The 22,473-nt window shown below is 43.7% G+C and overlaps 1 protein-coding gene across 5 annotated transcripts in view; it reads left to right on the top strand.

Annotated features, from left to right (window-relative positions):
* The window catches only part of mob2a (MOB kinase activator 2a), a 242,423-nt gene that overhangs the window by 157,897 nt on the left and 62,053 nt on the right, over positions 1–22,473 (top strand). Inside the window, exons 1-2 of one of the 5 annotated variants that reach the window (XM_087996590.1) lie at positions 5,871–5,902; positions 21,496–21,529. The exons of the other annotated variants lie outside the window; for them this stretch is intronic. Of the exons in view, the coding sequence (XP_087852716.1) occupies positions 21,516–21,529 (14 nt within the window). The 5' untranslated portion in view covers positions 5,871–5,902; positions 21,496–21,515. Of the gene's footprint in view, positions 1–5,870; positions 5,903–21,495; positions 21,530–22,473 lie in introns of those variants that run through there. 5 annotated transcript variants of the gene reach the window in all.

Raw genomic sequence — 22,473 nt, 5'->3', positions numbered from 1 at the left:
CTTTATGTTCCAGGAACCAAATGCTACAAGAAGGATAGAAGGGAGGTAAGAGGAGGGGGAATGGTATTTTTGATATGGGATAGCATTACATCTGTGCTGAGGGAGGATATTCCTGGAAATACATCCAGGGAAGTTATTTGGGTGGAACTGAGAAATAAGAAAGGGATGATCACCTTATTGGGATTGTATTATAGACCCGCCAATAGTCAGAGGGAAATTGAGAAACAAACTTGTAAGGAGATCTCAGCTATCTGTAAGAATAATAGGGTAGTTATGGAAGGGGAGTTTAATTTTCCAAACGTCAACTGGGACTGCCATAATGTTAAAGGTTTAGATGGAGAGGAATTTCTTAAGTGTGTACAAGACAATTTTCTGATTCAGTATGTGATGTACCTACCAGAGAAGGTGCAAAACTTGACTTACACTTGGGAAATAAGGCAGGGCAGGTGACTGAGGTGTCAGTGGGGGAGCACTTTGGGGCTAGCGACCATAATTCTATTCGTTTTAAAATAGTGATGGAAAAGGATAGACCAGATCTAAAAGTTGAAGTTCTAAATTGGAGAAAGGCCAATTTTGACGGTATTAGGCAAGAACTTTCCAAAGCTGATTGGAGGCAGATGTTCGCAGGTAAAGGGACGGCTGGAAAATGGGGAGCCTTCAGAAATGAGATAACAAGAATCCAGAGAAAGTATATTCCTGTCAGGGTGAAAGGGAAGGCTGGTAGGTATAGGGAATGTTGGATGACTAAAGAAATTGTGGGTTTGGTTAAGAAAAAGAAGGAAGCATATGTCAGGTATAGACAGGATAGATCGAGTGAATCCTTAGAGTATAAAGAAAGTAGAAGTATACTTAAGAGGGAAATCAGGAGGGCAAAATGGGAACGTGAGATAGCTTTGGCAAATTAGAATTAAGGAGAATCCAAAGGGTTTTTACAAACATGTTAAAGACAAAATGGTAACTAGGGAGAAAATAGGGCCCCTCAAAGATCAGCAAGGTGGCCTTTGTGCGGAGCCACAGAAAATGGGGGAGATACTCAATGAATATTTTGCATCAGTATTTACTGTGGAAAAGGATATGGAAGATATAGACTGTAGGGAAATAGATGGTGACATCTTGCAAAATGTCCAGATTACAGAGGAGGAAGTGCTGGATGTCTTGAAACAGTTAAAAGTGGATAAATCCCCAGGATCTGATCAGGTGTACCTGAGAACTCAGTGGGAAGCTAGAGAAGTGATTGCTGGGCCTCTTGCTGAGATATTTGTATCATCGATAGTCACAGGTGAGGTGTCGGAAGACTGGGGGTTGTCAAATGTGGTGCCATTGTTTAAGAAGGGTGGTAAAGACAAGCCAGGGAACTATAGACCAGTGAGCCTGATGTTGGTGGTGGGCAAGTTGTTGGAGGGAATCCTGAGGGACAGGTTATATACATGTATTTGGAAAGGCAAGGACTGATTAGGGATAGTCAACATGGCTTTGTGTGTCGGAAATCATGTCTCACAAACTTGATTGAGTTTTTTGAAGAAGTAACAAAGAAGATTGATGAGGGCAGAGCGGTAGATGTGATCTATATGGACTTCAGTAAGGCGTTTGACAAGGTTCCCCATGGGAGACTGATTAGCAAGGTTAGATCTCATGGAATACAGGGAGAACTAGCCATTTGGATACAGAACTGGCTCAAAGGTAGAAGACAGAGGGTGGTGGTGGAATGTTGTTTTTCAGACTGGAGGCCTGTGACCAGTGGAGTGCCACAAGGATCGGTGGTGGGCCCTCTACTTTTTGTCATTTACATTAATGATTTGGATGCAAGTTAGTAAGTTTGCAGATGACACTGAAATTAGAGGTGTAGTGGACAGCGAAGAGGGTTACCTTAGATTACAACAGGATCTGGACCAGATGGGCCAATGGGCTGAGAAGTGCTAGATGGAGTTTAATTCCGATAAATGCATTTTGGGAAAGCAAATCTTAGCAGGACTTATACACTTAATGGTAAGGTCCTAGGGAGTGTTGCTGAACAAAGAGACCTTGGAGTAAACGTTCATAGCTCCTTGAAAGTGGAGACGCAGGTAGATAGGATAGTGAAGAAGGCGTTTGGTATGCTTTCCTTTATTGGTCAGAGTATTGAGTATAGGAGTTGGGAGGTCATGTTACGGCTGTGCAGGACATTGGTCAGGCCACTGTTGGAATATTGCGTGCAATTCTGGTCTCCTTTCTATCAGAAAGATGTTACAGAAAAGATTTACAAGGATGTTGCCAGGGTTGGATCATCTGAGCTACAGAGAGAGGCTGAACAGGCTGTGGCTGTTTTCCCTGGAGCGTCGGAGGCTATGGGGTGACCTTGTAGAGGTTTACAAAATTATGAGGGGCATGTATAGGATAAATAGACCAAGTCTTTTTCCCTGGGATCAGGGAGTCTGGAACGAGAGGGCATAGGTTTAGGGTGGTGGGGGGGAAAGATATAAAAGAGACCTAAGGGTCAACCTTTTCACGCAGAGGGTGGTACGTGTATGGAATGAGCTGTGTTGAAACTTTATTGCTGGAACAGCACAGCAGGTCAGGCAGCATCCAGGGAACAGGAGATTCGACGTTTCGGGCACAGGCCCTTCTTCCTGAAGAAGGGCCTGTGCCCGAAACGTCGAATCTCCTGTTCCCTGGATGCTGCCTGACCTGCTGTGCTGTTCCAGCAATAAAGTTTCAACTTTGATCTCCAGCATCTGCAGACCTCACGTTCTCCTATGGAATGAGCTGCCAGAGGATGTGGTGGAGGCTGGTACAATTGCAACATTTAAGAGGCATTTGGATGGGTATATGAATAGGAAGGATTTGGAGGGATATGGGCCGGGTGCTGGCAGGTGGAACTAGATTTGGTTGGGATATCTGATCGGCATGGACGGGTTGGACTGAAGGATCTGTTTCCATGCTGTACATCTCTCTGACTCTATAATGACAGACCTGCTGAGTTTTTCTAGCAATTTGTATTTATATGATCACATTGAATGTTTGCCTTCATTCGTGGTGATCAGAATTTCTTAGTGACATTTTGTGAGCATATAGCTTGAGTAGCAGACAGCAGTATGAAAACAGACAATAATATGTGGGCGGCATGGTGGCACAGTGGTTAGCATTGCTGCCTCACAGCGCCAGAGACGCGGGTTCAATTCCCACCTCAGGCGACTGACTGTGTGGAGTTTGCACGTTCTCCCCGTGTCTGCGTGGGTTACCTCCGGGTGCTCCGGTTTCCTCCCACAGTCCAAAGATGTGCAGGGTCAGGTGAATTGACCATACTAAATTTCCCGTAGTGTTAGGTAAGGAGTAAATGTAGGGGTATGGGTGGGTTTCGCTTCGGCGGGTCGGTGTGGACTTGTTGGGCCGAAGGGCCTGTTTCCACACTGTAATGTAATCTAATGTAATGTAATCTAATGCTGATCATGTATAGGTGTTGGTCAGCATTATCGTAGATTCTGTTTCATTTTCAAAGTGTTACGGAATGTTATGAAGTCATTACGTTGCATGAGGATGTTGTGTGACATTGCATTTATATTGCAAGTTTAATCACTTACAATATTAGGAAACATATCATTTGAATAGATGGAACTTAAAATCCTGTTCTGACCGAAAACTATTTGTGTTGCAAATACCAAAAACTATAGTATCTGAACTTGTAAGCCTAGAAGGTAAATTTGAAAGACAGTTGAGTCCTTCAGTAGTTCAGTGAGTAAATTCTCTACCTCGGGCATTTGGTATTGAAGCTTCCATGCGACTGTAGGGCAGTGGATAAGGGAACTCTAAAGAGATAGAGGGGAGATTTGTCATTTCATTTCAGTGTCACAGGGCCAGAATGATAAAAGGCAAGGATTTGCAAAGTCTGTCGTCTTAATCAGTTGTCTTTGTTAGAAAATGTGAGAGTTAGGGAACCACATTTTACTAGCTTGTTGGGATCAGAATACGGATATAAGGATAATGGTTGGCAAGTAATTGGAGTGTGGTGCTAGATTGCTACATTCTCGAGGAGGATGAGGGAAGATTGGAGAAATTTGCATTCAGTTACTTGGCTTACCTTTTTTACATCTATGTTCATGTTTGATCTAAATTTTTACATTTTGATTTGGATCACCATGCAACTAGCAGCTCAATACTAGAATGTTCCACGCAACTAAAATGTCAGTTCATGTTATATAAATGTAACCTTCCATCGCACAGGCCCCTTCTGGCTGACCGTGAAAGAGTGTACAGTTCCTTCCACCTTCTTGCTCTTGTTCTTTTCACAAGAAATGCAATAGACTGATGTAAGATTGGCTCCATACTTTTTTTTAATCCGCACATTGATTCATGATGACATCATCCAGTCATTTGGTCAAACTCCAGATGAATAATAATGACATCTGGTTCTACCTCTGCAACACTTCTCGCTGACCTCACATCCATCTTCATACTATCAGAAGACCTGTCAGATAATTCATGGATGGAATTCTTTATTTACTTATGTTGAACAGATTTTTCAAAAACATCTTACCCAAGCTTTTGGTCAAAACCTGTGCTTTGCTTTATCCATTAAAGATATCGTAGAAAATGTACGTTGGTGTTGTAATTCATATAATTTGGAAGGACAACTTTTGTTTCTAAGTGTCTTTATTGTCACTAAAATAAAACTTATTTAATGGAAAAAATTGTGTTTTTTCCTGGATTTGAACTAGCTACATTGTTTTATTGTCTTTGTGCTTAACCACTGCAGTTCAAGCTCAGTTTAAAGCTCTTGAAAATTTAGTGAAATATTTATGTAAAACCAATAAGCTGCAATATTTCTTGCACCAATGATGTAAGTAAAATTCCTAAAAATATGTATAGTTCTGGTCCCCATATTTCGGGAAGGATGTGGAAGCATTGGAAAAGGTTCAGAGGAGATTTACCAGGATATTGCCTGGTTTGGAGGGAAGATCTTATGAGGAAAGGCTGAGAGACTTGAACCTGTTCTCATTGGAAAGAAGGTGGCTAAGAGGGGATTTGATAGAGACATAAAAGATGATCAGAGGATTAGTTAGGGTAGACAGTGAAAGTCTTTTTCCTAGGATGATGACGTCAGCTTGTACGAGGGGGCATAACTACAAATTGAGGGGTGATAGATTTAAGACAGATGTCAGAGGCAGGTTCTTTATGCAGAGAGTGGTAAGGGCGTGAAATGCCCTACCTGCTAATGTAGTCAACTCAGCCACATTAGGGAGATTTAAACAATCCTTGGATAAGCACATGGATGATTTTGGGATAGTGTCGGGGGACGAGCTGAGAATAGTTCACAGGTCGGTGTAACATTGAGGGCCAAAGGGCCTGTTCTGCGCTGTGTTGTTCTATGAGGAGAATGCACTGACCAGGTTTTGAGTCTCATTTCTGCTGAGCCGGTGATTTTCTAATGCCAATTTCTGTTCAATTGTTTTGCATAAACAGGACTCTTTTCTGACTCTTCCAAATGTGAAATTACATTTTTAAACAGAGTGGGGACTTTCAAACAGCACATTTATTTAGGAAAGCTTTAATGCCTTTCATCTTCTACTTTACATCTTCATTATAAAGGTATAGTTGAGAGGTGAATAAAAAAAATAATTTATAGCTATGGATTGACATATGTAACATGTTTTTATGAGTGCTTTATATTTAGAAGTTGCTGATGTATTTCCTTGCAGTCATGAAGAGGTAGGGCGGTGTATGTAGAAGTCTGCCTCTCCCTGGAGATTTGTGGTTGTATGGAATGTATGGCTGTCTACATCTGTTTTACAAGATCTACCGTGGCCTGTATATGCTCAACTATGAAGGCTAAAGAAGTTATTTTGTCTGCTTCCCAAAAGAGGCCATGCTTAAGTTTTTTTTTGTTGAAGTGTGCATGTTTTAAAGTCTAGCTGGTTTAATTTTGAAGGTAAATACCCTGTTCTGTTTCTTTACTCTTTCTCCCTGGTGTGGTCACCAGAATTTTTGTAGGCGCATGATTTTTATTGCTTTCCTGAACTGTACTTTGATGCGATGAGTCTAAGACATATTGCACCATATTACAGCATAATTTCTGAATAGTGAATTCAGTAGACACAATGTTATCTTTATGCACCAGCAAGTTCCTGTAACTAGGCTGAGAGGAGGAAGGAGACTCAATGGCACACTGAGTTAGAATACAGCCCTTTTCATTTTTGTCATCTGTGATGGAAGTCCCGTGCATTTAAAATGAAAGTCTTCTGACTCTCAACCACAAAGGTCCTTTCTGTTTCTGCTTGCTTTAAGTATTCCTCAGTAAAATTACGTAGACATCCTTAGTAGCAAACATTTTTAGAACCTGGAATTGTTTTAAAATAATTCTTGCTTTCACTATTATTGCATTGACAGGCGCAATGTTAATGTGCCAATCTTTCTTCAGGTGGATGCCATTCTTCATAACTTAATCAGATCCAAAACGTTTCTAACATGTTTATATATGTGCTGAATTTTGTTCTTTCTTCCGGGCTCTACGTTCAGAATAAGGAAATCTATGTGGTTCAAATAATTCACAATCATTTGTTCTTGCATCTTTAAGAAGTAATTTTTTTATCACCATGCTTTTGTTCATGAGACGTGGATGTCAATGGCAAGATAGTTGTTGATTGGTCTTCTGGTTGGAACATGTAAATGTTGTTTGTAGATGTTAGAGGCCAATCTTCTCAGCTCAAGAACATTACTGCAGGTGTTCTTCAGCTGTGACCTAGGCCCAAGCATGTTCCGCTGCTTTACCAATAGCCTTCCCTCCACTTTAAAGTCAGTCATGTTTGTGCTGATTGCACCATGTTCAGCATCATTTGTGATTCCTCAGGTACTGAAGCAACCATGTCCTTCTGCAGCAAGACCTGGTCAGCATCCAGGGTTGGGATGGTAAGTGACAAGTAATACTTGTGCCAAACAAGTGCCAGGCACTGACCATCCCCAACATTAACGAATCTAACAGTCTCTCCTTGGAATTCAGTAGAATGATAATTGCTGAATCCCCTAATATCAACACCTTGAGAGTTACATTGAACTGTACCAACTTACAACAGCTCGTCAGAAGCAAGGAATTCTGTTAGAAGTAACAGCTGCAGATTCCCACAAACCTGTCCACCATCGAGAAGGCACAAGTCAGGGGTGTAATGAAATTCCCTCCATTTGCCAGGATGAGTGCAGTTCCAGCAAAAGCAGCCTGTATGATTAGTGCCCCATTCACCGTGTTAAACATTCACTTTTTCCTCCACATTGCACTGTGTATCACCTAGGAAATGCTCTGCTGCAACTCCTTTGACAGCACCTTCCAAACTCTCAACCTTGCTGAAAGTCAACGAGAAAGTAAGGACTGCAGATGCTGGAGATCAGAGTCAACAAGTGTGGCGCTGGAAAAGCACAGCTGCCAGGCAGCATCTGGGGAGCAGGAGAATCGGCGATTCAATGAAGAGCTTATGCTCGAAACATCGACTGCCCTGCTCCTCGGATGCTGCCTGGCTGGCTGTGCTTTCCCAGCGCAACACTTTTGACTCAAAAGCAACACTCCAAGCTTAATGCCACCCCGAATTGGAACGATATTGTTGTTCCTCCATTGTCACTGGGTTAAAATCCTCAAACTACCTTCTTCACAGCACTGACCCTCTATGGACTGCAATGATTCAAGAAGGCACCTTTTCAAGGATAGTTAACCATGTGTAATAAAAGGGCAGCCTAACCAATGATCCTACATTCCATTAACAAACTTCTTTTAAAAAAAAACCCTTCAGTGAATATATCTGGACAGCTTTACCATTGGCTGCTTAATGGAAGAGAATATGGTGTTTGCTGTTGGGCAAACAAAATGTTATTAAGTTTTATTTTATATGCTGTGCCCTCTTGCGGTTGAGGGACAGTTTATTCGCAGCAGAGTCAATGGAACTTGGATGTGCAAAAATTGTAATTTTCTGAACTAACTTCTTTCGGCTTGATATGTTCAGTCAAACTTGAAAACTTTTTTCTCCTTTTAAATAATTGCTAGAAAAATAAATTAACCTGATCGAATTTTACATATTTTTTTATAACAAAGAGGAATCCATTCATACTCCATAAAATTCTAAGAATATTGTTATATTATGAACATGGTGAATAGAATGCTGATTTTACTATGCCATGAATTAATATAAAATTGACGTTTACGTCACATGGCTTAAAACACTTCCTTGATCATCAGTTATCATCAGTTATTTGTGGTCACTGTTTGACTGTTTATAAATTCAATACAAAGAATACGTGAGGCAGGTGGGCAATGTTACCCATATTGAGATAAGCAAAACATTACTTTGCTACAAATTTCCCAATGCTGCAAATGATTATTTTTGGCAACCCATGGTCAGTTCATCAGACTTTGCTATTTGCTAATGGAGACACAATGTTGATAAAGGCAAATTCTTCATCTGATGTTGCAACGCAACTGAGTTCTAATGTAAAAGATGCGCAGGTCGAATTCCTGCCTGGAATGGTAATTCACCCCCAGCTGTGATGCTATGTACATTGCCTCCTCATATGGGAAATGCCATTCTTTTAGAGAAGGTACAGATTTTAAGTTCACCTGATTGAAGTTTCGTTTAAGGGGACTGATAGAATTGATGTCAGCAATTGTGAAGGGTTCAAATACTGAGGAAAATCAAATTGCTTGTGTTTAAAATGGAAGGCTTACTCTATGTTAATATAAACTTGGGCTGTATGAGAAGGCAGTTGTAGTAACTTTCTTCTCCCCTCGCCTCCATGCACTGTTTGAGTACTGGAAATCCTATATGTGTGCAAACTGAAAAATGCTGTACTCAAGTAAAATCCAACCATCAGAGCAAATTTTCACTTAAAACTCAGTGAGATTTTAAATCGCATTTATTTCATATGAATTTTTCTGTGTATTTTGACCTCGACAAATTGGTGTTGCAAAGCATTTTAGAATAATCTAAGAAATTTGAAGTGAAGTTACAGTTGTACTGTAGGAACTGTGGCAGCCAATGTGTATTCGACAAGCTTGCACAAACAGCAAAGGAAGAATGACAATATAATCTGTTTCTTGTGATATTGATTTGAGGGATAAATATTGGCCTAGACATCATGAATAGCTCAAAAACAATTCAGAAATGTCTCCACTGGCTAAGCAAGTATGAAGAAATTTAAATTTAAAACCATGACTGTTTTCCATTTAACTTTGAATGTTGGAAATAAAGCTTTCACAAATGAAGCAGGCTTGGGTTCCCTACAGTGTGAAACAGGCCCTTTGGCCCAACAACTCCCCAATGTCTCTTTGAAGAGTAACCCATCCAGACCCATTTCCCAACTACTCTACATTTACCCCAGACTAGTGCACCTAACCTATACATCCCTGAGCACTGTGGGCAGTTAAGAACAGCCAATTCACCTAACCTGCACATCTTTGGATTGTGGGAGGAAACCCACACAGACACTGGAAGAATGTGCAAACTCCACACAGACAGTCACCCGAGGCTAGAATCAAACCTGGGTCCTTGGTGCTGTGAGGCAGCAGTGCTAACCACTGAACCACCATGCCACCCATAAGAAGAACTTTAAATCCATGACACAAAAAGACTTTCAGCATTTTAAGGGGTGAAATATTGCCTTCACTCCCCTATCTTCCCAAAATGGTGGCAGGGGACCAAGGTGAAAACTTTTAAGAGTAATTTCTTGAGGTAAGGGCAAACAGTTGGGCAAGGTTTGTCCCCCCTGTTACTTATGATTTTGGGAACAATATAGAAGGTTACTGTAAGAGGTCAAGGGGATAAAGAAATAGGAGGGTTAAGAAAAAGAAGAAAGCATATGTCAGGTATAGACAGGATAGATCGAAAGAATACTCAGAAGAGTATAAGGAAAGTAGAGTATAATAGAGGGAAATCAGGAGGGCAAAACGGGGACATGAGATAGCTTTGGCAAATAGAATTAAGGAGAATCCAAAGGGTTTTTACAAATATATTAAGGACAAAAGAGTAACTAGGGAGAGAATACCGCGCCTAACCCCGCCCCCCCCGCCGGTCTCCATCACCATGTCCAACTCCGCCCCCACGCCGACCTCTGTCCCCGCCCCCAGGCCTAACCCCGCCCCCACATCCAGCTCCAGTCCCACACCAGGTCCTAGCTCCCCGCCCTGCCGTGTGTTCACCATCCCTCCAGACTTGCCCCTCTCTGAGGATGAAAGATCAGTCCTCAGCAGAGGTCTCACCTTCGTTCCCACACGTTCTCGGGTCAATGAATTCAATACACGGAGTGACATCGAACAATTCTTCCGCCGCCTTCGCCTCCGTGCCTTCTTCTTCAATCAAGACTCTCGCCCACCCTCTGACGACCCCTTCTCCCACCTCCAACACACCACGTCCACCTGGACACCCCGTGCTGGCCTCCTACCTGCCCTCGACCTCTTCATAGCAAACTGCCGCCACGATATTAACCGCTACCTGAACTCCCACACCCCTCCCACCCACTCCAACCTCTCACCCTCGGAACGCGCAGCCCTCCACTCCCTCCGTTCCAACCCCAACCTCACCATCAAACCAGCTGACAAGGGAGGCGCAGTAGTAGTTTGGCGCACTGACCTTTACACCGCTGAGGCCAAACGCCAGCTCGCAGATACCTCCTCCTACCGTCCCCTTGACCATGACCCCACCCCCCACCACCAAACCATCATCTCCCAGACCATCCATAACCTCATCACCTCAGGGGACCTCCCATCCACCGCCTCCAACCTCATAGTCCCACAACCCTGCACCGCCCGTTTCTACCTCCTGCCCAAAATCCACAAACCTGACTGCCCCGGACGACCCATCGTCTCAGCCTGCTCCTGCCCAACCGAACTCATCTCGGCATACCTCGACACGGTCCTGTCCCCATTAGTCCAAGAACTCCCCACCTACGTTCGTGACACCACCCACGCCCTCCACCTCCTCCAGGATTTCCGCTTCCCCGGTCCCCAACGCCTCATCTTCACCATGGACATCCAGTCCCTGTACACCTCCATCCCCCATCACGAAGGACTCAAAGCACTCCGCTTCTTCCTTTCCCGCCGTACCACCCAGTACCCTTCCACCGACACCCTCCTTCGACTGACCGAACTGGTCCTCACCCTGAACAACTTTTCTTTCCAATCCTCCCACTTTCTCCAAACAAAAGGAGTAGCCATGGGCACCCGCATGGGCCCCAGCTATGCCTGTCTCTTCGTAGGGTATGTGGAACAATCCATCTTCCGCAACTACACTGGCCCCACCCCCCATCTTTTCCTTCGCTACATTGATGACTGTATCGGCGCTACCTCGTGCTCCCACGAGGAGGTTGAACAGTTCATCCACTACACTAACACCTTCCACCCCGACCTCAAATTCACCTGGACAGTCTCGGACTCCTCCCTCCCCTTCCTAGACCTTTCTGTTTCTATCTCAGGCGACCGAATCAACACGGACATCTACTACAAACCAACCGACTCCCACAGCTACCTGGACTACACCTCCTCCCATCCTGCCCCCTGTAAAAACGCCATCCCATTCTCCCAATTCCTTCGTCTCCGCCGCATCTGCTCCCAGGAGGACCAGTTCAAAATACGTACAACACAGATGGCCTCCTTCTTCAAGGACCGCAATTTCCCCCCCGACGTGGTCGACGGTGTCCTCGACCGCATCTCCTCCACTTCCCGCTCCTCCGCCCTTGAGCCCCGCCCCTCCAACCGCCACCAGGACAGAACCCCACTGGTCCTCACCTACCACCCCACCAATCTCCATGTACAGCGCATCATCCGCCGTCACTTCCGCCACCTCCAAACAGACCCCAGCACCAAGGATATATTTCCCTCCCCTCCCCTATCAGCTTTCCGTAGAGACCACTCCCTCCGTGACTCCCTTGTCAGATCCACACCCCCCACCGACCCAACCTCCACTCCCGGCACCTTCCCTTGCAACCGCAGGAGGTGCAACACATGCGCCCACACCTCCCCCCTCACTTCTCTCCAAGGCCCCAAAGGAAACTTCCATATCCGCCACAGATTCACCTGCACCTCCACCCACATCATCTACTGCATCCGCTGCAGCCGGTGTGGCCTCCTCTATATTGGTGAGACAGGCCGCCTACTTGCGGAGCGATTCAGAGAGCACCTCTGGGCCACCCGGACGAACCAACCCAACCACCCTGTAGCACAGCATTTCAACTCCCCCTCCCACTCCACCGAGGATATGCAGGTCATTGGACTCATCCACCGCCAAACCACAACAACGCGACGGTCGGGAACCCTCCAACCACAGGGGATGAACTTGGACTTCACCAGTTTCTTCATCCCCCCTCCCCCCACCTTGTCTCAGCCGAATCCCTCCAGCCCGGCACCGCCTTCCTGACCTGCAGTCGTCTTCTTGACCTCTCCGCCTCCATCCTACTCCGACCTATCACCCTCACCTTGACCTCTTTCCACCTATCACATTTCCAACGCCCCTCCTCCAAGTCCCTCCTCCCTACCTTTTATCTTCTCCTGCTGAACACTCTCTGCTCATTCCTGAAGAAGGGCCTGTGCCCGAAACGTCGAATCTCCTGTTCCCTGGATGCTGCCTGACCTGCTGTGCTGTTCCAGCAATAAAGTTTCAACTTTGATCTCCAGCATCTGCAGACCTCACTTTCCCCTCAAAGATCAGCAAGGTGGCCTTTGTGCGGAGTCACAGAAAATGGGGGAGAAACTAAATGAATATTTTGCATCAGTATTTACTGTGGAAAAGGATATGGAAGATATAGACTGTAGGGAAATAGATGGTGACATCTTGCAAAATGTCCAGATTACAGAGGAGGAAGTGCTGGATGTCTTGAAACAGTTAAAAGTGGATTAATCCCCAGGACTTGATCAGGTGTACCCAAGAACTCTGTGGGAAGCTAGAGAAGTGATTGCTGGGCCTCTTGTTGAGATATTTGTATCATCCATAGTCACAGGTGAGGTGCCGGAAGACTGGAGGTTGGTAAATGTGCTACTGTTGAAGAGGGGCGGTAAGGACAAACCGGCGAACTATAGACTGGTGAGCCTGACCTTGGTGGTGGGCAAGTTGTTGGAGGGAATCTTGAGGGACAGGATGTACATGTATTTGGAAAGGCAAGGACTGGTTAGGGAAAGTCAACATGGCTTTATGCGTGGGAAATCATGTCTCACAAACTTGATGGAGCTTTTTGAAGAAGTTAGATAGAGAATTGATGAGGGCACAGTGGTAGATGTAATCTATATGGACTTCAGTAAGGCGTTCGACAGGGTTCTCCATGGGAGACTGGTTAGCAAGGTTAGATCTCACAGAATACAGGGAGAGCTAGCCATTTGGATACAGAACTGGCTCAAAGGTAGAAGACAGAGGATGATGATGGAGGGTTGTTTTTCAGACTGGAGGCCTGTGACCAGTGGAGTGCAACAAGGAAAAGCTTTACAAGGATGTTGCCAGGGTTAGAGGATCTGAGCTACAGAAAGAGGCTGAACAGGCTGGAGCGGTTTTCCCTGGAACGTCGGAGGCTGAGGGGTGACCTTATAGAGGTTTACAAAATTATGAGGGGCATGGATAGGATAAATAGACCAAGTCTTTTCCCTGGGGTGGTGGAGTCTAGAACTAGAGGGCATAGGTTTAGGGTGAGAGGGAAAAGATATAAAAGAGACCCAAGGGGCAATTTTTTCACGCAGAGGGTGGTATGTGTATGGAATGAACTGCCAGAGGATGTGGTGGAGGCTGGTACAATTGCAACATTTAAGAGGCATTTGGATGGGTATATGAATAGGAAGGGTTTGTAGGGATATTGGCTGGCTGCTGGCAGGTGGGACTAGATTGGGTTGGGACATCTTGTCGACATGGACGGGTTGGACTGAAGGGTCTGTTTCCATGCTGTACATCTCTGTGACGCTATGACTCTAAATGGAAATGACTTATGGGCTACATGAAGGTCAAAGAGAATCAATGTTTTGACAGTCAAAGCAGAGGACTGTCTCTGCTGAAATTAGATAACTAGTTGGTGAAATGAGGAATGAGGGGTGACCCCTGGGCAGTATGTGAAGGGGCTTGTTATAGGAGGGACACTGAATTGTGGAGGTGAAGGAATTAAAAGCTGTTGCCCTGGATAAGTAGTGCATGACTTTCTATATGACGTAGATGAGCAGGATTAGAGATATCAATGGAATGCTTTCACCCAAACAGATTCCAATAGCTTTATCAATGAAGGTAAACTTAGATTAACTCCTTTTGAAGGTTTGATTTTACTTTTCTAATGGTGGCTTTACCACCTTGTTCATAATCTGTGATACTGCTTTAGTAGTGGTTTAGTTAACAAAAGGATCTTGTGATCATAAAATATTATTTATTAATTCAAGGTTTGAATTAACCTGTAGCAATGTTAATCCACTACTAATTGTTAAGAATAATACATGTTTGAACAGCAAGTGTAAGTTTTAATGACATGACTGACACTATACTGAAATATATTACAAAAATCTCCTGCTCACTGGTACGTTAGTGAACTTGGAAAACAATGTAAACTTGAAAACAAAAACAAAGCCAGCAGGTCTGGCGTCTGTGGAGAGAAATCCGAATTAATCTTTTGGGTCCCGTGACCCTTTCTGAGGTAGCTAGGAAAAAGTTAGTTTTTATGCAGAACATAGGGTTGGGGGGGGAAGAGATAAAGAGTAAAGAGAGGTGGAGATAGAGCCCAAAGCGAGAGAAGAACAATTGGACAGACAAAGGAGTGGAAAACAATCAGCCTACGAAATGAATAGCAGCTAATGGGAACAACTAGTGGCTACCATTGGGTAGTGTGAAATAGCAGACCATGTGATGGTAACACTTGGTGTGTGGCCGTTGGGGTAAGGACATGGGAGAAGGTGCCTCGACCCTAAAATTGTTGAATTCGAGATTAGTCCCTAAGGCTTTAGAGTTCCCAAGCGAAAAATGAGGTGCTGTTCTGACAACTTGTGCTGGGTTTCACTGGAACACTGCAGCAAGCCGGAGACAGATGTTGACTAGGGAACAAGATGGTGTGTTGAAGTGCCATGCAACTGGAAGCTCAGCGTCTTTTTTTTTGTGTGGGCAGAATATAGAAGCAGTCACTCAGTCTATGCTTCGTTTTCCCAGTGTGGAGGCGATCACATTGTGAAAAGCAAATGCAGTAAAAATGATGGAATGAAGTGCAGGTAAAATGCTGCTTCACCTGGAAGATGTGTTTGGGTCATTGGATATTGAGGGAGGAAGTAAGTGGGTAGATGTTACAGCTTCTGCAGTTGCAAGGGAAGGTGCCATGGGGCTGTGGGAATGTGATGGGAGAGGAAGAAGAGTGGACCAGGGTATCCTGGAGGGTATGTTTCTTGCAGAAAACTGACCAGGGGAATATGTGTCTTGTGGTGCTATCCTGCTGGTGGTGGCGGAAATGGTAGCTAATGATCCTCTGGATATGGTTGCTGGTGGAACAGTAGGTGAAGTGGGAGGACAAAGAGGAGATGAGGGCTAAAGTGCAGGAGGTGGGTCAGACAATGAAGGCCCTGTCAACTATAGTGCTGGGGAATCCTCTGTTGAGGAAGAAGTTGGATGTTTTGGATGCCCACATTTGTTGAAGTTGGCATCCTCAGAACAGATGTGATGGAGTTGGAGGAACTGGAGGAATGGAACAGAGTCTGAAAGGAAGCAAGGTGTGAGCATATATGGTCAGGGTAAACATCGAGGTTCGTGGGTTTATAGTGGATGTTGGTGGCCAGTCCATCCCCAGAAATGGAAACAGATGCTGAGGAAAGGAAGGGAGCCAGGTGTGAGAGCAGGATGGAAATTGGAAGCAAAATTGATAAAAGATTTCCAGTTCTGGAAGAGAGAGGAAAGCAGCACAGATGATATCAAAATACTAGAGAAAAGAGTTGTGGTGGGGGGCCAGAATAGGACTGGACAAGGAATGCTCCTTGCTCCCCACAAAGAGACAGGCTTAACTGGGGCCCATGCTGGTGCCCTTGGCCACTCCTTTTGACCTGAAGAAAGTGAGAGCGGTAAGAAGAGAAGTTGTTCAGGGTGAGGATGAGCTTAGCCAGGTGGAGGGTGGTGGTGGTAGATGGGGACAGTTCAGACCTTTTCTGAGAAAGAAGCAGAGACCCCCGAGACCACCCTGATGCAGATGGACATGTAAAGGGATTGTACATCCACAGTAAACAGGAGGCAGCTGGAGCCTGCAAACTGGAAATTCTGAAACTGATATCAGGAGTCAGAGGAATTGCACATGTAAAGGACTGGACAAGTGGAGGAAGAAAATAGAGTTGAGGTAGGAAGAGATGCGTTCTGTGGGCAGGAGCAGGCAGAAACAATGGGTCTGCCCATACTCTCCTGTTTGTGAATTTTGGGAAGGAGGTAGCAGTGAGCTGTGTGGGGTTGGGAGACCGAGCTTGGAGGCAATGTGGGGGAGGTTACCAGATGAAACGAGATTAATGACCATAGAGGACACATTCCTGATGAAGCGTTTATGCTCAATGTCTACTCTCCTGCTTGGATGCTGCCTGATCTGCTATGCTTTTCCAGCACCTCATTTTTTTTTGACTCTGATCTCCAGCATCTGCAGTCCTCGCTTTCTCATAGTGGACACAATGGCCTGATAATCCAAGCTGGGCTCATGGTCCGGGGGAGACAGGAAGTATCTGAGAGCTGGTGCTCAGCCTCTGCAATGTGAAAGTCGGTCTGTCAGACAACAGCAGCATCACCCTTGTCAGCAGGCTAATTACAAAGTTAGAGCAATGCCCAGCAAAGCGAAGCTCAAGCTGGAAGAACAGCAGCTTATTTTCCACTTGGGAATTTGACGGTTTTCTGGACTCAATATTGAGTTCAACAATTTTAGGGCTTGAAGCACTTTCCCCTGTGTCCTGACCCCAATGTCCATATACCAGGTCTTATTATCACATGCTGAAAATGTGTTGCTGGAACAGCGCAGCAGGTCAGGCAGCATCCAGGGAACAAGAGAATCGATGTTTTGGGCATAAGCCCTTCTTTAGGAATGATTCCTGAAGAAGGGCTTATGCCCGAAACGTCGATTCTCTTGTTCCCTGGATGCTGCCTGACCTGCTGCGCTGTTCCAGCAACACATTTTCAGCTCTGATCTCCAGCATCTGCAGACCTCACTTTCTCCCCTTTTTATCACATGGTCAGCTATTACACACAACCTATTGTTCGTCACGCTGAGGAGACAGGGACCATAATATGAGAGAATTTACTATGCAGTTTGAGGGGGAGAAGGTGGACTCAGATGTTACGGTATTACAATTGAGTAGACAAATGAGGGAGCAGCTGACTAGAATTGACAAGAAGAGGAGCTTAGCAAAAAAAAACAGTGGAACAACAATGGCAGGAGTTTCTGGAAGTAATTCGAGAGAGACAGCAAAACTTCATCCTGAGGATAAAGAAGCATATCAAAGGGAGGATGAGGCAACCATAGCTGACCAGGGAAGTCAGGGACAGCATAAAAGCAAAACAGAGAGCATGCGAAGGGCAGCGGGGCCCCAGAAGATTGGGAAGCTTACAAAGACCAACAGAAAGCTACGAAGAAAGAAATAAGAAAAAAGATTAATTATGAGGTTAAGCAAGTCAGTAATACCAGGAAAGATTGCAAAAGTTTCTTTAGATATCTAAAGGGCAAAAGAGAGGCAAAAGTGAACATTGGGCCGCTGGAGGACAAGTAATGGGGAACAAAGAAATGGCTGAGGAATTGAATAAGTACTTTGCGTCAGTCTTCACGGTGCAAGACATGAGTAATATCCCAAACATTCAAGAGTTGGAGAGCAGAGATGAGTACGTTGACCATCACCAAGGAGAAGGTGCTAGAAAAATTGAAGGGTCTTGAAAGTGGATAAATCACCTGGACCAGATGGGCTACACCCTAGAGTTCTGAAGGGGAGACTTTAGTAGTGATCTTTCAGGTATCACTGGAGTCAAGGAAGGTCGCAGAGGACTGGAAAATTGCTCATGTGACCCCCCCCTTAAGAAGGGAGCAAGCCAAAAGACGGGATATTATAGGCCGATTTGCTTGACCTCAGTTGTTGATAAGATTTTGGAGTCCATTGTGAAGGATAAGATTCCTGAGTACTTGGAAGTGTGTTAAAATGGGGCAAAGCCAGCATAGTACCATCAAGGGGAAGTCATGCCTGACAAATCTATTAGAATTCTTTGACGAGATAACAAGCAGGTTCGATCAAGCAAAGCCAATGGAATTTGTCTATCTAGACTTCCAGAATGCCTTTGAGGTCCCGCACAGGAGACTACTGTATCGGGTAACGGCCCATGGTGTTAGAGACCACGTCCTAGCTAATCTTCTATCCATGCTATCTGGTAGAAAGCAGAGAGTGGGGATAAAAGGGTCCTTCTCCGGATGGAAGCTGGAGCCTAGTGGTGTTCCGCAAGGGTCGGTGTTGGTCCAAACACAGGGACTACAACTTTTCACTTCATGCATTAATGATCTGGATGAAGGAACTGAGAGTATTCTGACTAAGTTTGCAGATGATACAAATTTAGGTGGAGGGGAATGTAGAATTGAGGAGGTGGGGAGGTTGCAGAAAGATTTAGGTGAAAGTGAGGACTGCAGATGCTGAAGATCAGAGTCCAGATTAGAGCACAGCAGGTCAGGCAGCATCTGAGGAGCAGGAAAATCAACATTTCAGGCAGGACCCTTGCGTCAGGAAGATTTAGGCAGTTTAGAATGAACAAAGAATATGTAGATGAAATACAACGTGGGAAAGTGTAAGGTCATGCACTTTGGGAGGAAGTATAGTGGCGTGGACTATTTTCTAAATGGTGAGAAAGTTCAGAAGTATGAAGTACAAAGGGACTTGGGAGTCCTAGTCCATGTTTCTCTGAAGGTGAACTTGCAAGTTGAGTCAGCAGTTAGGAAGGCAAATACAATGTTGTCATTCATCTCGAGAGGACTAGAATATAAAAGCAAAGTTGTATTTCTGAGGTCTGTAAGGGTCTGGTCAGACCAGATTTAGAATAATACCTCAGGTAAGATGTAATAACCCTGGAGCATGTTCAGTGGAGGTTCACAAGAATGATCCCAGGAATGAACACCTTTAATATATGAGGAGCATTTTAGGACTCTGGGACAATACTCAACGGAGTTTAGAAGGATAAGGGGGATCTGATTGAAACTTTCAGAATACGGAATGGTCAGGACAGAGTAGATGTTGGGAAGATGTTTCTGTTGGCAGGAGAGATGAGGACCCAAGGTTCAGAGTAAAGAGAAGACCTTTTTGAGTGGAGATAAGGAGAAATGTCTCCAGCCAGCGAATGATGAATCAGTGGAATTTATTGCCACAGAAGGCTGTGGAGGCCAGGTCATTGAGTATATTTAAAACAGAGAAAAATACATTCTTGAGTATCAAGGGAATCAAAGGTTATGGGGAAAACGTGGGAAAATGTGGTTGAAAAACCAATCAGCCATGATTGAATGGTGGGGCAGACTCGATGGGCCAAATGACCTAATTTCTGCTCCTATGTCTTATGGTCTTGCTAATTGTCTCCATTAGCAGCCATTCATTTTCTTAGGCTGATTGTTATCCATTCCTTTGTCTGTCCAACTGTTCTCTCTCTTTTGGCTCCATCTCCACCTATTGTTTACTCTTCCCTGCCCCCCAGCCCCCCCATTTTAACAATCAACCTTTTCCTAGTTGAACCCAAAGTGTTAACTCTGATTTCTATCAACAAATGTTGCCAGATTTGCTGAGCTTTTCTGATCATTTTGTTTTTGTTTCTAAGTTCCAGAATTTGCAGTTCTTTTGGTTTTTATTTTCATAACATAAATTTGAAGTTCAGAAATTCCTGCTGAGTTCTTGGGAGAGAAGCTAAATGGTTTTGTGCTGATATTTGTTACTTTGTAACTACCTTCTCCACCCACTTTCCACATTCCTTCCAAATTGTACAGGAACTTGCTGGCATTTAATGTTTGCTGTCTTGTGTATGCATCTCCATATGATACACTGACATCCTTATTAGACTTTCTAGAATATACAAACAGAATTTTTGGAGTCTAATTATTAAGATATTTCAGCATCTTCCCAATTTTTCTGTTTTCAATGTGTATTTCCTATCAATACTCAACACCAGTTTTGAAATTGTGAAACTTTCCAGTTTGAATTGAAATTGGCCTGGCATGTCAGATTTCAATATTAAAATCTGCTTGACATACCAGGTGTTGGGTATATGATGGTGATTCTTTGCTTCACTTGTCACTTTTAAACAGAATGTTCTGTTTGCAAACAAAATTTATTAAATGCAAGGCATTTATTTTATGTAGCCAGCCTTCTCCTTGCATTAAGTATTTTTTGTCATAAGGGTTGCAGGACCAGCATTGACTTGGCGACTGTTTTGGAGAACACCTTCATTTTCTTTTGTAAGAATGACCTGTGCTTCTAGTTGCTTGCCATTGCAATATGCCATCTTGCTCTCATACCAGCATTTATGAACTAAGCCTAGTCTTCCAGAAAAAGAACAATATAAATTCTCCTCTCCTATTGTTAGCATTCCTTCTATCTTTGCTTCAGGCGTCCTCACCATCTTTCCCACTTATTCCCCTTCCCCCTTTTGTTAACTGCATAAAAAACAGCTGCTTCAGTTTCAAGGAAAAATGGTTGGACTTCAGACATCAATTCTGTTTCTCTCTTCACAAATGTTGCCATAACTGCTGAGTTTCTGTAGCACTTTGTTTTTATTTCATATCTCCAGCTTCTTTGCCTTTATTAGTATTCCTTTTTCTGTGAAGCAACGTGTTTGGGTGCTAATGCAGTTGCAGGGAAAATTGAGTTTTGAAGGCAGATGCAGTGGCATTGACTTCTGTTTCTGTACTAGTAAACTTTCCCTGGTCAAAACTCAGTCTTGCAAATTTTTAATTTTGACTAATGTATTGTATTTTTTCTTTATGCATAAGTATTCTATATTTGACATTGTTGCAGAATTCTTTCACTAATGTAAACAGGTTAAACAGTTGTGACCATTGAAAATTGTGGAGCATTGTAAATGACATGCTGCACTTAACATAGGAACCTGTTCAGTTATATAGAAATGATCAATGAATGTTGATCAACAATACCAAGGGCAAGATGAAAGAATCCCTTCTAGAGAGTAACTTCTTTGAAGAATTCCCATACTGTATTGTCACTTTAAGTCAATTAATTTTTAAAGACCTAGCATTCCAAGTGTCTCATTGTATGACTGTATCTGGTAACTGCTAAAATTTAAATTTTCAGGAAGCCAATATTACATGTATTTTGCTTGGTTCCCCTTACACACTCACTAGTCATTAAGTTGAATAATAAGGTCTGTGACTCTTCCCAGTTCTGGTGTAAACATAATTGCTGTGAGTTGTGTTGGGGCATTCAAATTTGACTTTAGTACTCCAGCTTCTTGCTATCCTTTCTCACCTGTCCTTGATCTAAATAATGTGAAAATGTATCGCTGGGATCAGGAAGTTACTGTTGAATGGGTGTGTCACTGAAACATCTATTTCTCACAGGTTTGCCAAGATGAGGGTCCATGAGGAGATCCAGGTATTGAACAGTTATTACATTTCGTATATTTGTTACTTGATAATCTCTTTGTCAGTGTGTACTGTTGAACTGTAGCATTTGTACTGTTTGAAAATAAGTGTCTTCCATAATATGTAAACATAAATTGTATGTGACAGCTGAGAAGTTTAATGGGCATTGGTTTCATTTGTTTGCTAATCATTGTTTATTTTAATTTAGAGGGACAAGGAGAATATTATGATTATATTAGGGAGGAAATGATAAAGTTATAAGACCATAAGACATACGAATGGAAGTAAGGCCATTCGGCCCATCGAGTTCACGCCGCCATTTAATCATAGCTGATAGGCATTTCAACTCCATTTACCTGCACTCTCCCTGTAGCTCTTAATTCGTTGCAAGATCAAGAATTTATCAATCTCTGCCTTGAAGACATTTAACATCCCGGCCTCCACACTCCGTGGCAATGAATTCCATAGGCCCACCACACACTGGCTAAAGAAATGTCTCCTCATTTCCGTTCTAAATTGATCCCCTCTAATTCTAAGGCTATAGTTGATACCAATAGAACTTCAAACAATCTGGCCACAATAAAGCACAGAACACTGTCCAAACCATTTGCAATATAGTTTAAAGTTACACGTGTTTACAGAATCCATTATCTGTTTTGCTGAACTTTGTCTAGGAGGATGGTAATTTCTGTGCCTTGTTTGAAAACTAAGTAAATGGCAAAGCTATTTGAAAGATTTTGCTAAAATCTCATATAAGAGATCAGTGTGCAAAATCAAAATACATGGGACTGGCGATAATATTCTGGCATGGATTGAGAATTGATTAGCTAATAGTAGGAATAAATGGGTTATTTTCAGAGTGGAATGCGATGACGGGGCACTGGAGAGATCAGTGCTTGGATCCCATACTGTATTCTTCGCAATATATACCAACAACTTGGATGGGTATTCTGT

The sequence above is a fragment of the Chiloscyllium plagiosum genome, unplaced genomic scaffold (genome assembly GCF_037043375.1).
Source record: "Chiloscyllium plagiosum isolate Xiang-an unplaced genomic scaffold, Cpla_swu_hap1 HiC_scaffold_18, whole genome shotgun sequence".
NCBI classification, from domain to species: domain Eukaryota; kingdom Metazoa; phylum Chordata; class Chondrichthyes; order Orectolobiformes; family Hemiscylliidae; genus Chiloscyllium; species Chiloscyllium plagiosum.
This window is presented reverse-complemented; position numbering and strand designations above follow the sequence as displayed.